The following is a 19141-nucleotide window of genomic DNA, read 5'->3' on the forward strand; positions in this document are numbered from 1 at the left end:
CAGGACAGTGATGACTCGAGATGACCAGTATTTCCATATCACCCCGGGTATGCTGACCGAGAATGACCGGTGTTTCCGGAGCTGGAGGCGTGCCTCTACCCACAAGGCATCGCCTGACAAACAAACAAACAGATTTCAAGATGGCGGCGGACAGTGACGTGAGTGAACGGATCTTTATTTTTCTTGTGTGAAAATGTGTTGTTTGTCGTTATAGTTGGCCATTCCATGATCGTTCTCACACTGTTTTCTCGTGTGTTTCTTTTCTTTTAATTGCGGCAGCCCGAGTCGGAAGTGTTCGAAATCACGGACTTTACGACGGCGTCGGAGTGGGAGAGGTAGGGTGAGGGGAAGCCGGGGCTGTGGCCGTTGGGAATCGCGAGCGTCCGTGGTGGAGACGCGCGAGAGCCTGGTTCTGGTTTTCTGTCCTCCACAGGCACCATCCCATCCTTTGGCTGCCTGGCAAACTATCTGGTTACTGTGGTTTATGTACCATGAACACGATGGGCAGTGCGTAGCCAGCAGGTTTTTGCACTTACTTTATCGATTTTAGATTCTTCAGCCCCTCCTAAGCCATTCGCTTCCAAAGGAATCTTCAGGACACCCTTTTATTGAAGTCATGGAGTCAGTTACTCCATGTATAAGACAGTTTGTTGTCGGAGCCATGCAGCATTTCATAATGGAATAATGCTTAGTCTGCTTTGTGCCATTGAAGTTTATTAAATTGTAACTCATTGTAAGACTCTTTAAATAATCCATGAATCTGTAAAACTACAGGAATGTGACTATGTCAAAATATACTGTATGGTGTGTTTTTGTCCGAGTGTGAAGGTCACTGATTGGGTTATGACATAAATTCAAAGCCATCCTGGTTTGATTTGGCTTGGAAAGGGAAAGAAAGAGAATCTCTGAAGGGCTGTTTCACAGCATCATTGGGGAGTTGATTGTCTTTCTGTGTTGTCACCTCCGGAGAAAAGATAGAAGAATTTCATGTTGTGATTTCCGTTTCCTAGGGTTGTCGTCTGACCGTACATTTTTTGGAATTAATTCCTTAATTAGTAACCAAATTGAAAACTAATTTCTCAATTGTGCTGGGTAAGGTACCACATGGTCACAAACAAAAACAGAAGTTGCTGGAAAAGCTCAGTGCAGGTCTGCCAGCATCTGTGAAGAGAAATCAGAGTTAATGTTTCGGGTCTGGTGACCCTTCCTGTTATAGAAACATAGAAGATAGGCGCAGGAGGAGGCCATTCGGCCATTCGAGCCTGCTCTACCATTCTTCACGATCATGGCTAATCGTCCAGCTCAATAGCCTAATCCTTCTCCCCATAACCTTTTGATCCCATTCACCACAAGTGCTATATCTAGTCGCCTCTTGATTATCCCTCCATACTCAACCAAACGAGGAAAGATGTTCTGAGGAAGGGTCACTGGAACTGAAACATTAACTCTGAATTCTTTACAGATGCTGCCAGACCTGCTGAACTTTTCCAGCAACTTCTGTTTTTGTTTCTGATTCACAGCATCTGCAGTTCTTTCAGTTTTTATTTAGACTACATGGTGTTGGGGTAACATGTTAGTATGGATGGAGGGTTAGGTAAGTAACGATCCAGAGAGCTGGATAAAGGGGTATTTTAGGATGGCAGCATGTAACTTTTGGAGTGCCTCAGGGATCAATGCTGGGCCACAATTATTGTAATGTGTTAGTGACTTGGATGAGGGAAGTGAACGTACTGTTCCTAAATTTTAGGAAGGCAAGTGATGAGGATGGCAGAGTCTGCAATGGGATATACAAGTTAAGCGAGAGGGCAAAAGTTTGACCTGTGGAATATTCTGTGAGGAAAATGTGGGTTTATACACCATGGCAAAAAGAAGAGTTAAATATTATTTAAATTGAGAAAGTTCAGAAAGCTACAGTGCAGAGGGATTTAGGAGTCCTTGTGTATAAATCACAAAAAAACTAGCATAAGAAGTCAGCAGATGACAAACAGCTAATGAAATATTTGCCTTTATTTCAGTCGAATGTAACATAAAAATTGGGAAATCTTGTTAAAACAATACAGGCACTAGTTAGACCAAAATTAAGATATTGGGAATAGTTGTGATCTCCCTATTTCAAGAAAGATGTAAAAGTATTGGAGACAGTCTAGAAAAGGTTCATTTGGTTGGGTATGGAGGGATTATCTTATGGTAAGAGGTTGAGCAGATTGGGTTTGTATTTATTGGAATTTTAAAAAATGAGAGATGACCTTCGTAAAATACAAAATTCTTAGCTCCACAAGGTAGATGTGGAGAGGTTTTCTCCCTTGTGGAAAGTCGAGGATCAGAGGGTGTAATCTCAGAGTAAGGGGTCACCCACTAAGGAAAATGACAAGGAAATTTTTCTGAAGACAGTGAATTTGGAATTCTGTACTGCAGAGGGCTGTGGAGGCTGGATCATTAAGTATACTTCGCACTTGTGTAGAGAAATTTTTAATCTGGGAGTCAAGGATCATGGGGAAAAGGTACGAAAATAGGCTTAAGGAAAATCAAACCAACCATGATCTGATTGAATGGTGGAGTAGACTCAATGGGCTGAATGATCGACTTGTACTTCTATGTTTTATGGTCTAACCGAGCTGTGATGGACTGGTACAAGTAATGGACCACACTGGAACTTCAAAATTATACATTACTCCTTTTAATATCTCAAATTTCTTTTCTCCGTTAAAGATGTTTAAATGATCTAGAAATGATGTTTAAAGCATGAAAATAGTGAATAGGGAAGTTGGTGTGCAAAAGATGTTCATTATCAGATTGTTCAATTTAAGTGACCTTGAGTTGAGAAAATGAGCCATACAAAAGGTTTAGTGCATCTGATAAAGGTGAAACGGATATTAAAGGATTCAGAGTCATAAAGCATGAATTCAGTTCTGTTTTTTAGGTTTACTGAGGTGTATGGAGAATGAGTACAAAATTCTGTTAATTATATTTTTATTGCTAACACCACTTGAGTTTGTATCACGGCTTTTGTTAATAAGAATGTCAGTAGTAATTTATGCAGATTAATATGTTACAAAAATAATTGACTGTGCAATTAAAATATTGTTTTTTGAAAATTTTTATTGTAAAGAATAGTTGCATAAGTTATTTTTTCTGTAAATTATTCTAAAAGTTATCATATTTTATAAGAGACAAAAATATCTTGTGCACACTAAATTGAAAGATAATGCTGCTGCTTTGAGTAGATTGGCTGATTCAAGAGATTCCAGTACCTTGGGGCAATCAAAAGAAGTGGAAATATGGCAAGTTTCATACATGTATTGATCCTCATTCTTGGAACACAGTATATTGCACTGTATTTTTAAATGCTAATGTTCTAGAGATGTGGGTTCAAATCCTACCATGGAAAATCCTACCAAATTTCTTTTCTGTAAAATCTGTGAATCAAAGAGCTGGTCTAATCTTGACCATGTATCCACTGTCGATTGTTGTGAAAAAAAATTTCTTTGGCAGATTCTTAAAAGGACATTAATGAACCATTCTTAACTGGTGTGGCCTATATGTTACTCCAGACCCCCAGCCATGTGGTTGACTCTAAACTACCCTCGAGGCAACTAGGGATAATTAATAAATGCTGTCCTAACCAGTATACTTACATCTGTGAACAAATGTTTCAAAATTTTCCTAGATTGAAGTCTAAGAAATGTTCTTACAGTTAAGTATAAAAATCAACTTTGGCTTCCAAAATTACATGTCATGTCTTAAGGCTTTATTCAAGTGTTAATAAACCTCAAGCATTTTAACATCACATTGTATTTTCAAAACTTTTAGATTTGTGTCAAGAATTGAAGAAGTACTGAACAATTGGAAACTGATTGGAAGCACTGCAAGGGATCCTTTGGAAAAGGTTTGTTTTACTAAATGCTCTTATATAAATAAGTAAAATAATATTGTTTGCTGTTTCATGTTTTTATCAAGAAATTTTAAAAAAATAGAGCAAATTGTTCAAAATAAAAGCAATATAAATACAGCAATGATCATAATGGCAGAGCAATTCCTGCTCCTATTTTCTATGTTTGCTTTGTTATGGGGTTGATTAAATTTTCTTCTAATGTTTATAATGGGTTCATTTATGGCAGTTTCTAAAGCATCTTCTAGCATAATTTATGCAGTGATAAAGGATGTTGCAAAATTGACATAATTGCCATTAGCCCTTGTCTGCATTCCTTGGTCCATATCCATGGAATAATAATTCCAGCCCATGATACTTCAGTTTTCAAGAGGAATTTTGTGTAAACATGCCTTTAAATTCATTGTGTTGACTCTTCATAAATGTATTTAAAATCTGTTCTATAAGAAAGTGTTCAACGTTGTGAATTTACAGGGTGAATTCACTTCTGGAGTGTGGGAGGAGAAGTCTGATGAAATTTCTTTCGCGGACTATAAATTCAGTATAACACACCATTATCTCAAACAAGAATATCTGACTGATAAAGAAATAAAAGAAGAATCTGAAGAAGGTATGACTGGCTATTTGAGTTGACTTGGTTATTATGAGCCTGAAATTAAAGTTCAAAACTGGGGAAAGACTGATTTTAATAAGATCAAATATGATTTGGCCAAAGTGGACTGGGAGTTTTTAGGTAAATCTGTGTCAGAGCAGTGGGGCGCATTCAAGAAGGAACTAGGGAGAGTACAGCGCCAACATCTTCCAATAAAGACAAGGGTGTGACCAAGAAATCCTACAAACCCTGGATATTGAGGCATGTACAAGATTGAATAAAGAGAAAAAGAGTGGCTTATGGCAGATTCTGAGGGTGCAAAACAGAAGTAGTCCTAGACAACTACAGAATGTTTAAGGGGAAACTTGACAAGGAAATCAGGAGAACAACACAATGCCTCCCTCTTTCATGCCAATGTCCTAGTTGTATTATGGCTAGACAATTAATCCAGAGACCCAAATAATATCCTGGAATCCAGGTTTGAAAACTGCCATGACAGTTAGTCGAATTTGAATTCAATAAAAATCTGGAGTAAAGAGTATAATGATGACCATGAATCCATTCTCTATTGTTGGAAAAACCCATTTGGTTCACCAATGTCCTTTGGGGAAAGAAACTGCCATTCTTACCTAATCGGCCTATGTGTGACCTCAGATGCACAGTTAACTCTTAAACTGCCCTCTGGTCAGTTAGGGATGGGCAATAAATGGCCAACGATACTCCCATCCCACGATGAATAAATAAAAAACAATGGCAGGTTAAATAAAGGAAAATCCTAAGTTATTTTACACATACATTCAGGATAACTAGGGAAAGGTTAAGGCAAATAAGGACCACAGTGGTAATTTGTGGGTGGAGTGCTAAGTGAATATTTTGTCGGTGACCACTAGTGAGAGGAACGATGAGTGGGTGTAGAAGTTGGGGGAAGAACTGTGATATGCTTAAAGAAATTAGCATAGACAGCAAGGAGGTTCTGAGTGATCTGGCAGACTTAAGGATAGATAAATCTCCAGTGCTGGGTGAAATGTATCCCATGTTGTTTGAGGCAAGGGAGGAAATAGTAGGGGCATTGGCAATAATTTTTAAATCGTCTGTAGCCATAGGAATGGAGGACAGCCAATGTGATACTGTTTTCAAAGAAGGGTGCAGGCGATAAACCAGGAAACCTCAGACCAGTTAGGCTAACCTCAGTGATGGAGAAACTAATGGAAGCAATTTTAGGGACAGAATTAATCTGTACTTGAAGAGGCACGGATTAATCAAGAATAGTTAGCATGGTTTTATCAAGGGGAGGTTATGCCTGATCAACTTGATTGAACTTTCTGAAGAGGTGACCAGGTGAATAGATGAAGGCAATGCAACTATGTAGTCTATTTGGACTTTAGCAAGGCCTTTGATGTCTTTCATGAGAGACTGATAGTGAAGGTGAGAATCATGGGAACAAAGGAAATTTGGCAAATTGGGTACAGAATTGGCTGATTGGCAGGAAGCAAAGGGTGGTGATCGAGAAGTGTTTTTGTGACTAGAAGTCTATGTCTAGTGGGAATTTGCAGGGATCAATGTTGGGATGTTTTCTGATTGTGGTACATGTAAACAACGTAGAATGCAAGAGGATTCATCAGTAAGTTTGGGGGTGATATGAAAATTGGGATGGTGAATAGTGAGGACGAAAGCCTTGGAATACATGGGAATTTAGGTGGGCTGCTCAGACGTTTTGATCAATGGCAAATGGTATTCAATCCAGATAAGTCCGAGGTGGGTTAGGGTTATTGCACTTGGGCAGATCAAACAGGCAGGAAGTACATGATAAATAATAGGATCTTGGGAAGCACCGAGAATCAGAGAGAGACACCTTGATGTGCATGTCTACTAGTCACATAAGGTGGCAGGACATGGTTAAGTGGTTGGTTTTATTAACTAAGGTTATGAATAGGGAAGTCTTGTGACCACTGTACAGGCTGTTGAGTGAGGCCACACCTGGAACACTGCATACAGTGGTTCCTGTATTTAAAAATGATATGCTGGTGTTGGAGGCAGTTTAAAAGGAATTCACTAGGCTGATTGAGCTCAGTGCAAGACTGTACTTTATGAAAACTTTCAATTATGAGTGTTTGGTTAGAAACCTGCATTAGTTATTCAGAGCTGGGACTGTGTCGGATTTCAATTACTTGAAACAAAGAAAAAGATTTTGTAGCTCACAGGACTGGAACAGAGAAGAAGCAGTTAAGTCAAACTACAAATTTGATAGGAGAAGGAATTTTTTCTGGTCTTGAGTAACTGTAATGTAACAGTGTTGAGAGCTCGGGATTTTGTTTTGCTTTGTGCTTTGAAACTTTCCAACTGTTATATGTACATTGCTTGGTTTAATTTGTTTTAGTTTTATTTCTTTTGTGTAATAGACTTTTTTTACTATTAAAACCAAATCCACAGCCATGTATGCTTATGCTTTAGTGAAATACTGCCATCTTAAATTAAGAAGAAAATCAAAATATGGTCTGTCGAGTCGGATTTTATTCTGGGATCTGACTTGTTCAATGGTAACATCAGCTGGAATCATAAACTTTTATATTAAAGTATAATTGAAGTATCGAGTTCTATAATACATTTTTGAAAGTGTTGAGTTGGAATGAATTTATTCAACTTTCAATTGTGTGCATGTATATTTGTATTACAGAAGTGGATCATTTAGGATCTAAAACTATTAAATTCTTGATAGGGGTGTAGATATTGCAAATTAGTCTTGCTTTCCATGATATTCAGTTAATTACCAATAGTTATACTTACATATGCTCAAAGGAATTAACTTCTATGAAGGAATTGTGTTTCCTGTTTTTCTTAGATTTATTTTTATTTCATAAAAGGAACTTATATTTTAACAGATGCTCTTCCTGAAGCAATGCAGGATTTACTATCCATGAGCAATGATTTTCCACCCAGGGCTCACTGTCTTGTCAGATGGTAGGCACGTTCTCGGTGTTATTCAGCTCGGTGTTATTTATTTTCCAATTTTGTGCAAATGTCAAATAACATAACACATTCAAGCCAATGCCAATTTAGAATTGATGATTCTCTAGTGAGCAATAGGAAAAATCCTGTGTATGTGGGACACGTTTATTTGTATTAATCAGACTCGAATTCTGATCCAGTATAACAGCTCATTAATTGCAATGCTGCCTTGTTTTTTTAATGTAGAAGCAGTGGCATCTCTTAAAAGCATGAATATATTTAAGATATGTTTTTCAGGGGGAAGGGAAGGGATACCAGAGAATGTGTTCTTATTGCAAGCATTTTCTGTCTGTCTCTCATCTTTGTAAATAAATTCTGGATGAGTAATATGTGCCAACAATATAGTAACGTTATCACAACAATGGAGACTGGTATTATAAGTTCAGTTTTGAGTACCTGTACACTACTGGTGAAATAAATTGCTGCATTTTAGGATAACTATAACAACAGAGCACCTTGAGAACAATATTGATTTGATGAACCTCCCACGGGAAGGCAACCATGGAAAATTCACGTAAACGAATGGTTGGAAGATAATGTTGATATATAGATTTGCTTAATCATTTGAATGTAATTGATTACATGGATTTTGATGTAAAAATTTCCAAAAATTCCAATATTTATAAAAATTATGTACTACTATTGAAATATTCTGTACTCTGGTTCTCCTATTGTACTCACCATTCCCGACGAAGCAAGTGGAAAGCCGGCCTTGCTCTAGGTTTTTGCCTCTTTGCTCTTAATCAAGCTTTCCGTAGGTTTGTGGGAGCCGTTTGTGGTATCAGTACTGATTTACTGGAACTTATAAGGACAGGTTACATATAATTCTGTTCACTGAAGTGTAAAAGATTGAGGAGTGGTCTAATTGTTTTGCTTGAAAATGGTATAATGGTCAGAGTAGATAAGAATCAATTTCCATGAATAACGGAAGCAGATTAATAAGGCATCATCTTAAAATTAGAGCCAAGCGCCATTCGGGGTGAAATCAGAGCGACTGAGGACTTTTTACGAAGGACAGTAGAAATCTGAAACTCGCTCTGAAAATGCATTGAATGCTGAGTCAATTACATCTATCTTGAAATTATTAGGTGCATATGAGTCTACAAATTAAGAGCAGAAATAGTGCATTTTGCCCCTTGAGCTAACTCCCCTATCTAATAAGGTCATTGCGAATCTGATTGTGACCTTACTGTTACCTCCCCATAACCTTTGACTCCCTTATGTTATGGACCAGCCCAAACCCCCTCAAAATGTATTAAGATAGCCTAGACCATAAGTTTTTCTTATTTTAACGGTAAGTGTAAGGTGTTCCAGATGCAATTCAATTTGTTAAACAATTCGACTTTAAGCAAAACACACTTTATTTTGATACTGCAGTTAAAATACAGACAAAATAAAATAAAAGAATTTGCTTACCCGTAACTCTATCAAACTGCTTATCAAAAGAATATATATAAACTATGACTAATTAACTATTCCAATATAATAATATCCCCTAAACACCTTTGGCAAAAGCAAGTTCAGTAAAATAGATTGTCTCACATGCAATTCTAGCAGCAAGAAGAGAACTGCAGCTATTAGCTAAAACAGGGAAAGAAAAAAAGAGCTTCCACATCCAGCTTCAAGACCCCAGCAACTGCGACTGAAAACTAAACTGAAAATCTTGGTTCTGTGGGAAATTGACCCCACCCATTCAAGCTGCTTCTATTGTTCCAACTTTAAAAAAAAAACCCAAGCCCTCACAAGTTGTTTACTTCATTGGCTTTGAGCAGACCGCTCTCTGCCTCTGTCTCAATCTTTCATCGTTTAAAAAAAAAAGGACAAAATACACCTCTTCAAGCTGTATTATCGATACATTTATCTATCAGGATCCATTTAAACTCGGCCTTAAAATTATTCAGAGCCCTACCAGATCAAGTTTGGAGTCCCATGTATTTACCAACAATAAAAAGAGACATGACTCTGTAGTTTTGAACAAATAAAGTAAGCTTTACTGTGTAAAGTTTGAAAAGGAAAGCCATCTACAATACAACTTATGCTCTGAATACCCAAAATTAACATGGGGTAAATATGGGTTAGCTAAACTGTGGTCATACACCTCTTAGAGCATGTAAAATAGCAGATGCAACAAAGACCGATTCCACTTATTTCTCATCCAGATGTTAGTGACACTGAGTCGCCAAATCTCATTAAAACACAGCATACAGCCAGCAAATTGCTCCCAGGTACTTCTGAGCCCCAGTTGGACACCCAGCCATCAGCAAGGGACCCTTACTCCTGACATATTAAAATTGACTGGGCTCCTTGTTTGACTGTGTAAAATGACCACTGACTCTTGAATTGATTTGAGTGACATACTTAAAACCCTTGCAACAAACCATGGCCTTGTTCTCAGGCAAGATCAAATGTAATAACATTGAAACATCTTGTGCTTCAACTGTTACCATTTACAACTAACTAACTGTCAGCTTCAAACACAGAACAAAAACTGATTTTGTCAGAGATGACTCTGCCCCTACTGCTCTTTGGGAAGAGCATTCCACAGGCTAACAAAATCTTCTTCTCTTTGCCCTAAATGGGCGTCCCTTTACTTTAAAACTGTAGCCCCTAGTTCCAGTCTCTCTCATGAGGAAGAGCAGCTGTTTAAGGGATGTTACTATATTGGAACAGTAAATTAGTAATAGGTACTCTCTGTTATTCGGTTAAGTTTTCCAATAGTTTAGCTAAATTCTTCTTTCTTTTGTTTGTATTTTAATTATAGTGTTTAAATAAATTGTGCTTTGCTTAACGTCAAGTATTTTGACCAGTTGCATCACATCTGGCACATGCACTTCACATCTACCTTTTAAAATAAGAAAACATTAGGGTCTAGGCTACCTTCTTAAAATATTTTGAGAGAGTCTGGTCTGGTCCATGACACATTCTCTCAGCATTCACCCTGTTAAGTCCCCTCAAGACTTCGTAATTTACAATATAATCTCATTTGATTCTTCTAAAACGGCACAGTCCTGACTTTTCCTCATTCGATAATCTCTTCGCTCCAGGCATCATTTGAGTGAATTTTTTCTGAATTGCTTCTAATGCAATTCTGTCCTCAAGGAGACCAAAACTGTCTATAGTTCTCCAGATGTGGTCTCACCAGTGCCCTGTATAACTTGAGCAAAACTTCTGTACTTTTATATACCATTCCCTTTATATAAGCAACGTTGTATTTGCCACCTTAATCACTTGCTAGACCTGCTCACTAATTCATCACCCAGATTTCTCTGCACCACTCTTCTATAAACTCCTTCCATTTAAATAATATACAGCTTTCCTATTCTACCTGGTCAGTTAGGCAAGATTACATTTTCCCACATTATATTCCTCCCTGCCACATTTTTGTTCTCCTAGTTAACCTGTCATTTTGCAGATACCTTTTATGTTCTTTTGATAACTGTTTCCTGCCTACCTTTGTGTCATCACAAATTTAGTAACCATACATTTGGAACATTCATCTAATTCATTCATATAGATTTGTAAGTAGTTGAGGCCTTACCACTGGTTATAGCTGGCCAAGTCAAATAACCATCTGTACTGTGTGCTTCCTGTTACATAACTAAATCTTTGCTGTACCAATATGTCACTCCCTACAGGTTACACCATGAGTTCTTTCTTTGTGAGTAGGTTGTGGCTTGATGCCTTATCAAGTACCATTTGGAAATAACGTAACACAGTTGCATTTTCCTTTTCAGGCATGATGGCTCGGTGGTTCAGTGGTTAGCATTGCTGCCTCACAGTGCCAGGGACCCGGGTTCATTCCCAGCTTGGGCAACTGTCTGTGTGGAGCTTGCACATTCTCCCTGTCTCTATGTGGGTTTCCGCTGGGTGCTCCAGTTTCCTCCCGTAAAGATGTGCAGGCTAGGTGGATTGGCCATGGTTACAGTGTAGGGTGTGAGTCAGTTTGGACTTGTTGGGCCGAATGACTTGTTTTCCACACTATGTGGATTCTGTGATTCATCCACACTTCATGTTACTTTTTCAAAGAAATCTAATAAATTAATCAAACATGATCTCCTTTTCACAAAGCCATATTCACTCTGCTTGTTTGCATAAGATTTTATATGTATCCTGCTGTAACATCATTAATAATAGATTTCAGTATTTTTACAATGTCAGATGTTAGCCTAGTTGGCCCGTAGTTTCCACCTTTCCATAATATCCAGGGTGAAGTCTGTCGGGTCCTTGACTTGTGAGGTTTTAGTTTTCTCAGTACCCTTTGTCCTGTGAGTTTAATTGTTTTACGTTCCAGAAGCAGCTAGATGGAGTTAAGGTGCAGATTAGCTGATCTGTTAGGTTGTGGAGCAGAATAGAGGTGCTTATATGGACTATTCTATTACCATCTTTATATATAGGATCTGAAGAAAGCCATGACAGACCTGTTCCTTTCCAGGGATCAACTCCAACATCTGCCTTCCCACATTTTGCTCTGTTTTGGCTATATAGCTCATTCACTTTTCCCATCAACCAGATGGTCTTAATTGGTAACTTATTCCACAAGTCCTTTCTCTTTTGGGTTAAAAGTTTCAACTGCCCTCTGATTTCCTAAATTTGTGTATCCTGACACTTGAACTTTTCACTCTATTGCCTAATGTTTTGTCATTTAATAAACTACTTCCTCTTTGATCCTGGGAAATATCAGGACTTTAAATTTCTTCTTTTCCAAATAAAATAAGTCCACTTCTTTCACATTCCTCTCAACCTATGCTTCTAAGTAACACATTGTGATCATTTCTCCCCAAGGGCAGTTCTACCATTTGGTGAAGGGAGGTGTGAAGCAAATCCAGATTGATTCATGCCTTCTACAGCAACATTAGGACCACTTTTCACTTGCACTTTGTCATTTTGATAATGTAATCTGGGGAAACTTGGGTTTAAGAAAAAGATGTTTTTAAAATACTTCTTGAATAAGCAGAATTTTTGATTGTGAAAAGTGCCTCCCAAGAACTTAAAAGGTAAATTACATACTTCAGCAAAATCTGTAGCGATTTCTTTGGATTTACTCCTTGCATTTTGCCATTAGTGTTGAAATTGAGGAATAGCTATCAATTGCAAATTCATCATCTTCAGGTGTTTCTTATCCTAGGTATGGTTTACGAGAGTTTGTGATAATTGCTCCAGCAGCAAGTAATGATGCGGTCATCAGTGAATCCAAATGCAACCTTCTGCTCAGCTCCATCTCCATTGCATTGGGAAACACTGGGTGGTAGGTAAATATTTGAAAATGTTGTACGGGCTGTAACAGATGGAACATTGGTATGGATACTGAAGGAGAGAATCTTAGACTTTATGATCACTTTATGAATTGTTATGGACTTGAGCCAATTTTTTTTGTTTCCATTTTTTATTTTCCTCATTTTCTCTATAGACCTCTCTTCTATCACCATGCCTTCTTTCACTTTTCGTGTCTCAAGTACTTTGCCTTCCAAATTCTCAATCCCAATCCCTCTGAACTCTTTGACCTTCTTGCTGTCTTAACACTGACTCCCCATAGCCTACACTTACCTCTGGCATCTTGGAACCCACGATAATCTTCTAACCAAAGATGTTGAATTAATGTGGATGCTACAGACCTTACCATTTGCTCTATCATACTCTGCAGTAGAGTACTGTGCATCTACCTTCCTGGCTTCTTGACACTCTCCCACACATTACTGACAGATGAAAATCCACATGTTCGTTGAAGTCTTTGGTGTTGCACCTCCCACACCACCCTATGATGACTTGTTCAGCCCCCTTCCATCTATCTTTCTGATATGAAGCAACATGAGCAGATATCCTTTGGATGAAGGGATGGTAGACATGGGAAGACACCAACAAGTTCCTTACGGAAAGTCCTATCTGTCGAATGATGAACTTCGAACTAGTATGAGAGAGTGGCCCTTGATAAACATAGTCCTTGCTTTAAAAAAACAGAAGTTGCTGGAAAAGCTCAGCAGGTTTGGCAGCATTTGTGAAGAAAAATCAGAGGTAACGTTTTGGACCCTACGTTAGAACTCCAGGTAGAAGTGAGCTGTGCGGGGCTGTGGAACTATCAGCTTAGAGGCGGTGGCGGCGGGACCGCCACTCCAGGGAGGATATGAGGAAGCATCTGTGAGCTGGTGCTGGGTCTCTGCGATGTAGAGGTCAGTACACTAGACTACAACAGCATCACCCTTATTGGCAGGCTTAACAACAAAATAAGAGTTGGATCTAAGCGCACGGAGCACAGTCAGTTCAGAGGGAGATGGGTTGGATTGGGTGAGGGGGGCAGAGAAATTGAGGCGATCAATGTCACATCGATGGTTCTCAATGAACAGATCCAGTGCAGGTAAAAAGCCAGAGGGAGGGGTCTAGGTGGAGGGACAGTGTTGGAACTGGGTGAAGGGATCTGTGGGATGGGGAGAGGACTCTTGTCCAAAGAAATGAGCACGGATGCGAAGACAGCGAAAGAAGAGTTCAATGTCATGCCGTGTCCAAAATTTGTTAAGGTGGGTACGCAGAGGGATAAAGCAGAGACCTTTGCTGAGTACGGAACGTTCAACATCGGACAGCGGAAGGTTAGGAGGAATAGTGAATACTTGACAGGAGGTGGGGGTTGGGGGAGGGGTGGAAGGTTCAGAGGGCCATGGGTATCTCTGAGTTGCTACACCTTGATGCCTGAAAGGAAAAGGAGAAGTTTCTTGTTAGCATGGCGAATGAACCAGAGGAACTGTGGAGTGGTGTATCCCTGAGCCAGTGTGATGCAGTGCTGTTGGAGAGAGAGAGGTCTAGTGTGTGCGTGTGGCACTGAGTGTGGATCTCCAGGATTTGGTGAGAGCACCTGTCTGCGGGATGTTGAACATCACAGAGATACCTGTGATAGTGTGTGGATTCAAAACACAAGGGATGAACCTTCACTTGGAATCCACATGGGGTGTGTCTGAGCAAGAGGCAGTCACTGAGGAATGTGATATGGCTGTGGAATAGAGTTAAAGAAATACCTGGTCAAACACCGTGAGTGACAGTGAAATTAATGTCGCCAGACAAGAAAAAAGATTGGAACAGAAATCCTGTCGGAGAGAGGAGTAGAACATCTTCGAGATGGGGATGCCTAGAAGAGACGTGCAGTGATTTAAATACTAAATAAAAACTGAAAGAATTGCGGATACTGTAAATTAGAGGGGAAAAAAAGTTGCTGGAAATGCTTAGCAGGTCTGGCAGCATTTGTGAGGAAAAATCAGAGTTAACATTTTGGGTCCAATGACCTTTTCCTCAGAACATGCCAAGGCCCCTATGCAACCTCCACAATAGAGACCTCTTGCACACTATGGACAGTCTCGCACAACACTATAAAGTACCAAGAGTTTACGCTTTCATAAATTAAATTGCAGACTAATCACCTTAAATTCAGCGAATAGGGAGGCTATCACTTGGCTTAAAGTATTTGTCTTTGCCAAGTAAAACATCTTAATGAAGCACTTGTACTAGCCCGTCACAAATAGTAACTCAATGGTATCATTCCAGTCTCTTGTTGATCTTTTTTTGCCCAGTGCATTCGTTGGTGCTAAGCTTGCCAATTCCCTCCCTGTCCAGCTTGCCACTCCTGATGCTGACAATGTCAACTCTTCTGGTAGCTCAGTTGTCACCATGCTTCTATGTATCTCCGTTGAGAATATTTTTTTACTTATGAGCAAAGCCCTTGTCTCTTTGACTGATTGATTGTCGATAATTGCATTGACGTCTTGACCATAGACCGTAAGATATAGGAGCAGGGTTAGATCATTCGGTCTATTGAGTCTGCTCCACCATTCGATCGTGGGTTACGTTTCTCAACCCCATTCTCCTGCTTTCTTCTCATAACCTTTGATTCCCTTACTAATGAAGAACTTGTAAATACACTCAATGATTTGGCCTTCACAGCCTTCTGCAGCAATGAATTCCACAGATCAACCACCCTCTGACTGAAGAAATTCCTGCTCTTCTCATCTCATTCCTAAATGGTCATCCCTTCACTCTGAGCCTGTGTCCTCAGGTCTGAGTCTCTCCAACTAGTGGAAACATCTCCACATCCTCTCTATACAGGCCTGTCAGTAGTCTGTAAGTTTCAGTGGGTGGAGTTTCCGTTTCATTCTAAAGTCCAAGTACAGACCCAGAGTCCTTAATTGCTCCTCAAAGACAAGCCCCTCATCCCTGGGGTCATTCTTGTAAACCTCCTCTGGACCCCCTCCATCACCAACGCATCCATCCTTAGATACAGGGCCCAAAGTTGCCCATAATATTCCAAATGCAGTCTTACCAAAGCCTTATACAGCCTCAGCAGTGCATCTGTGCTCTTATATTCTAGCCCTTGTGAAACAAATGCTGATGTGGCATTTGTGTTCCTAACTGCCAACTGAATCTGCATGTTAATCTTAAGAAAATCCTGAACTAGGACTCTCAAGTCCCTTTGTGCCTCAGATTTCTGAAGCCTTTCCCCAATTAGAAAACACCTCTATCCTTCCTATCAAAGTGCATAACCTCTCGCTTTCCCACATTTCGTCTTCCATTTCTTTTCCCACTCTCCTAGCCTGTCCAAGTCCTCTTTAGCCTTCGGGCATCATCAACACAACTTGCCCCTCCACCTATCCTTGGTTCATCTGCAAACAGAATAACAATGCCCTCAGTTCCTTCATCTAGATCGTTAATATATATCATGAATAGTTGTGCTCCCACACTGACCCCTCTGAATCTCTGCTAGTCACTGGCATCCATCCTGAAAAGCCCCGTTATTCCCTTTCTCTGCCTTCTGCCAGTCAGAAAATCCTCTATCCATGCCAATACTGTGCCCCTAACACCATGAACTCGTATCATTTTAGCAGCCTCTTTTGCGGCACCTTGTCAGTCCTTCTGGAAATCCAAATAGATAGTGTCTGCTGGCTCTCCTTTGTCTAATTTGCTCATTACTTCCTCAAAGAATTCTAACAGATTTGTCAGGCAAGACCTCCCCTTGACAAAGCCATGCTGACTCAGTCTTTTGTTACCATGCACTTCCAAGTACTCTGTAATCTCATTCTTAATAAGGCACTCTAAAATCTTAAATATGACTGAGGTCAGGCTAACTGGTCTATAATTTCCTGACTTCTTCCCCTCTCCCTTTTTAAACAGGGATGTTACATTAGCCATTTTCCAGTGCTCTGTGACCCTCCCTGACTCCAGTGATTGAAAGATCACACAAATGCCTCTGCAGTCTCCTCAGCTATGTCCTGCAGAATTCTGGGTGTAATCCATCTGGTCTGCGTATTCTATTCACCTTCAGACCTTTCAACTTCCCCAGCACCACCACTTTAGTGATGGCCACTATATTTACCTCTGCCCCCTGACTGTCTTGAAGTCCTGGTCTTTACTGTGAAAACAGATACGAAGTACCTATTTAGTTCTCCCACCAGTTCTTTGTTCCTCCTTTTCCAGTGGTCGAATGTCCACTGTAGCCTCTCTTACCTTTTTATATATCTAAAAACAACCTCCTGCAAACTTATATTACTAGCTAGTTTAATCTTATTTCATCTTCTCCTCTTTTAATTGCTTTTTTTAAGCTATCATTTGCTTTTAAAGGCTTCCCAATCTTTTGGCTTCTCATTTAATCTTCGCCACATTATATACTTTGTCTTTTGCTTTTATGCTCTCCCTGACATCCCTCCTCAACCATGGTTGCCTCATCCTCCCCTTACTTTGTTTCTTCTTCCTTGGGATGAATTTTTGCTGTGCCTCCTGAATTACCCCCAGAAATTCCTGTCATTGCTGCTCCGCTGTCTTTCCTTCCAGGTTCCCCTTCCAACCAACTCTGGCCAGCTCCTCCCTTGTATCTTTGTAGTTACCTTTACTCAACTGTAATACCATTACATCTGATTGCAGCTTCTCCCTCTCAAACAGCAGGGTGAATTCTATTATATTACAGTCATTGCACCCCCTCCAGGGAATCCGTCACCTTAAGCTCCCTAATGAAATCTGCCTCATTACACAATACCAAATCTAGAATTGCCTGTTCCCTAGATGGCGCTCTTTCAAGCTGCTCCAAAAAAGCCACCTCAGTCATTCCACAAATTTCTTTTCTTAAGCTCTGCTACCAATGTGATTGTCCCAGTCTTCCTGCATATTGAAGCCCCCTGTGATTAGTGTAATTGTGCCTTTTCTGCCTTCTGGTTTATTTTCTTGCCCACACCTTGACTACTGCTGGGAGGCCTGTACACAACTCCCATCAGGGTCTTTTTTTCCTTTGCGATTCCTTAACTCTACCCACACAGATTCTACACTTTCTCACGCTATATCATTTCTTGCTATTGATTTCATTTCTTACTAACAAGGCCACCCACACCCCTCTACCCATCGGCGTGCCCTTTCAATAGAAGACATATCCTTGGATATTTAGTTTCCAACCTTGGTCCCCTTGCCGACATGCCTTTGCAATACCCACAACATCGCCTCTGCCAATTTCAATCTGCATTAGAAGCTGATTTACCTTGTTGTTATACTGCTTGCATTTAAGTACAGCACCCTTAGTCCTGCGTTGACTGCCCCGTTTTTATAGTAGTCCCCTTATCTGCTGCACCTGAAGTAAAATTTCTGATCTTTTCCATACTCTGTTTTATTACTGGTTTAGGAAACTTTAATTTCTGCTGAGCCCTCTCCCCCACTTAATTTTTTCCATTGATTTCCATGTAACTGCCCCCCCCCCCCCCCAAAAAAAAACTATTTAGTTTGAAGCCCTATTCACAGCCCTAGTTATGTGATTTTCCAGGACTCTGGTCTCAGCATGATTCAGGTGGAGCCTCTACAGCTCCCTTCTTCCAAAGTACTGGTGCCAATATCCCATGAATTCAAGCCTGTTTCTCTGACACCAATTTCTGAGCCATGCTTTTATCTCTTTAATCTTGTTGATCCTGTGCCAGTTTGCTCGTGGCTCAGGGAGTAATCCAGAGATTATTACCTTTTTTGGTTCTTCTTTTTAACTTCGCCCCGAGCTGCCCATATTCCCTCAACAGAACATCATCATCTTTCTATTATATTGTGGTATCCGTGTGGGCCAGAGCAACCAGATCATTCCCCTTCCATTCCAAGTTCCTCTGTGGCCAAGGTGAGATGTCCTGAATCTGGGCAACACAGCCTTCGGATCTCTCGATCCTGGTTACAGAGAACACTCTATTCCCTTGGCTATACTATCCCCTACTACAGCTACATTTATCTTTTCTCCCCGCTCTTGAATGACTCCCTGCACTAGTCGGTTTGCTCATCCTCCCTATAGCTCCTGCTCTCGTCCATACAGGAGCAAGAATATCAAACCTATTAAACGAGTTCAAGGGCTGAGGCTCCTTCACTATCTCCTGGATCACTTTACCTACCTCGCTTGTAGTCATACCCTCCTGTCCCTAACCACTGATCAAATTTGAGATAGTTAATCTAAGAGGTATGACTGCCTCCCAAAACAGTGTCCAGGTAACTCTCCCAATCACTGATGTATCACAGTGTTCGTCGACTCTGAGCCAGAGTTCCTCAAGCAGCTAACACTTGCGACAGATGTGGTCACTATGAATCACAATAGGATCATGAGCTCATGCACTATCATGCAGGTACAACACATCACCTGGTCCTGCATTCCTATTTTAATTAGTTCTTAATTT

At 40.1% G+C, this 19141-nt stretch overlaps 1 protein-coding gene across 4 annotated transcripts in view; it reads left to right on the forward strand.

Moving 5' to 3' along the window:
• The first annotated feature begins 89 nt into the window (after positions 1–89).
• The window catches only part of rab3gap1 (RAB3 GTPase activating protein subunit 1), an 80807-nt gene continuing 61755 nt past the window's right edge, over positions 90–19141 (forward strand). Inside the window, exons 1-6 of one of the 4 annotated variants that reach the window (XM_048598936.1) lie at positions 90–158; positions 280–335; positions 3811–3886; positions 4364–4499; positions 7361–7439; positions 12613–12732. In XM_048598936.1, coding sequence (XP_048454893.1) covers positions 141–158; positions 280–335; positions 3811–3886; positions 4364–4499; positions 7361–7439; positions 12613–12732 — 485 coding nt within the window. In that variant the 5' untranslated portion in view covers positions 90–140. Of the gene's footprint in view, positions 159–279; positions 336–3810; positions 3887–4363; positions 4500–7360; positions 7440–12612; positions 12737–19141 lie in introns of those variants that run through there. The other 3 variants (XM_020530350.2, XM_048598937.1, XM_048598938.1) reach the window with 3 other exon arrangements.

This window comes from Rhincodon typus, chromosome 7 (genome assembly GCF_021869965.1).
Source record: "Rhincodon typus isolate 14 chromosome 7, sRhiTyp1.1, whole genome shotgun sequence".
NCBI classification, from domain to species: domain Eukaryota; kingdom Metazoa; phylum Chordata; class Chondrichthyes; order Orectolobiformes; family Rhincodontidae; genus Rhincodon; species Rhincodon typus.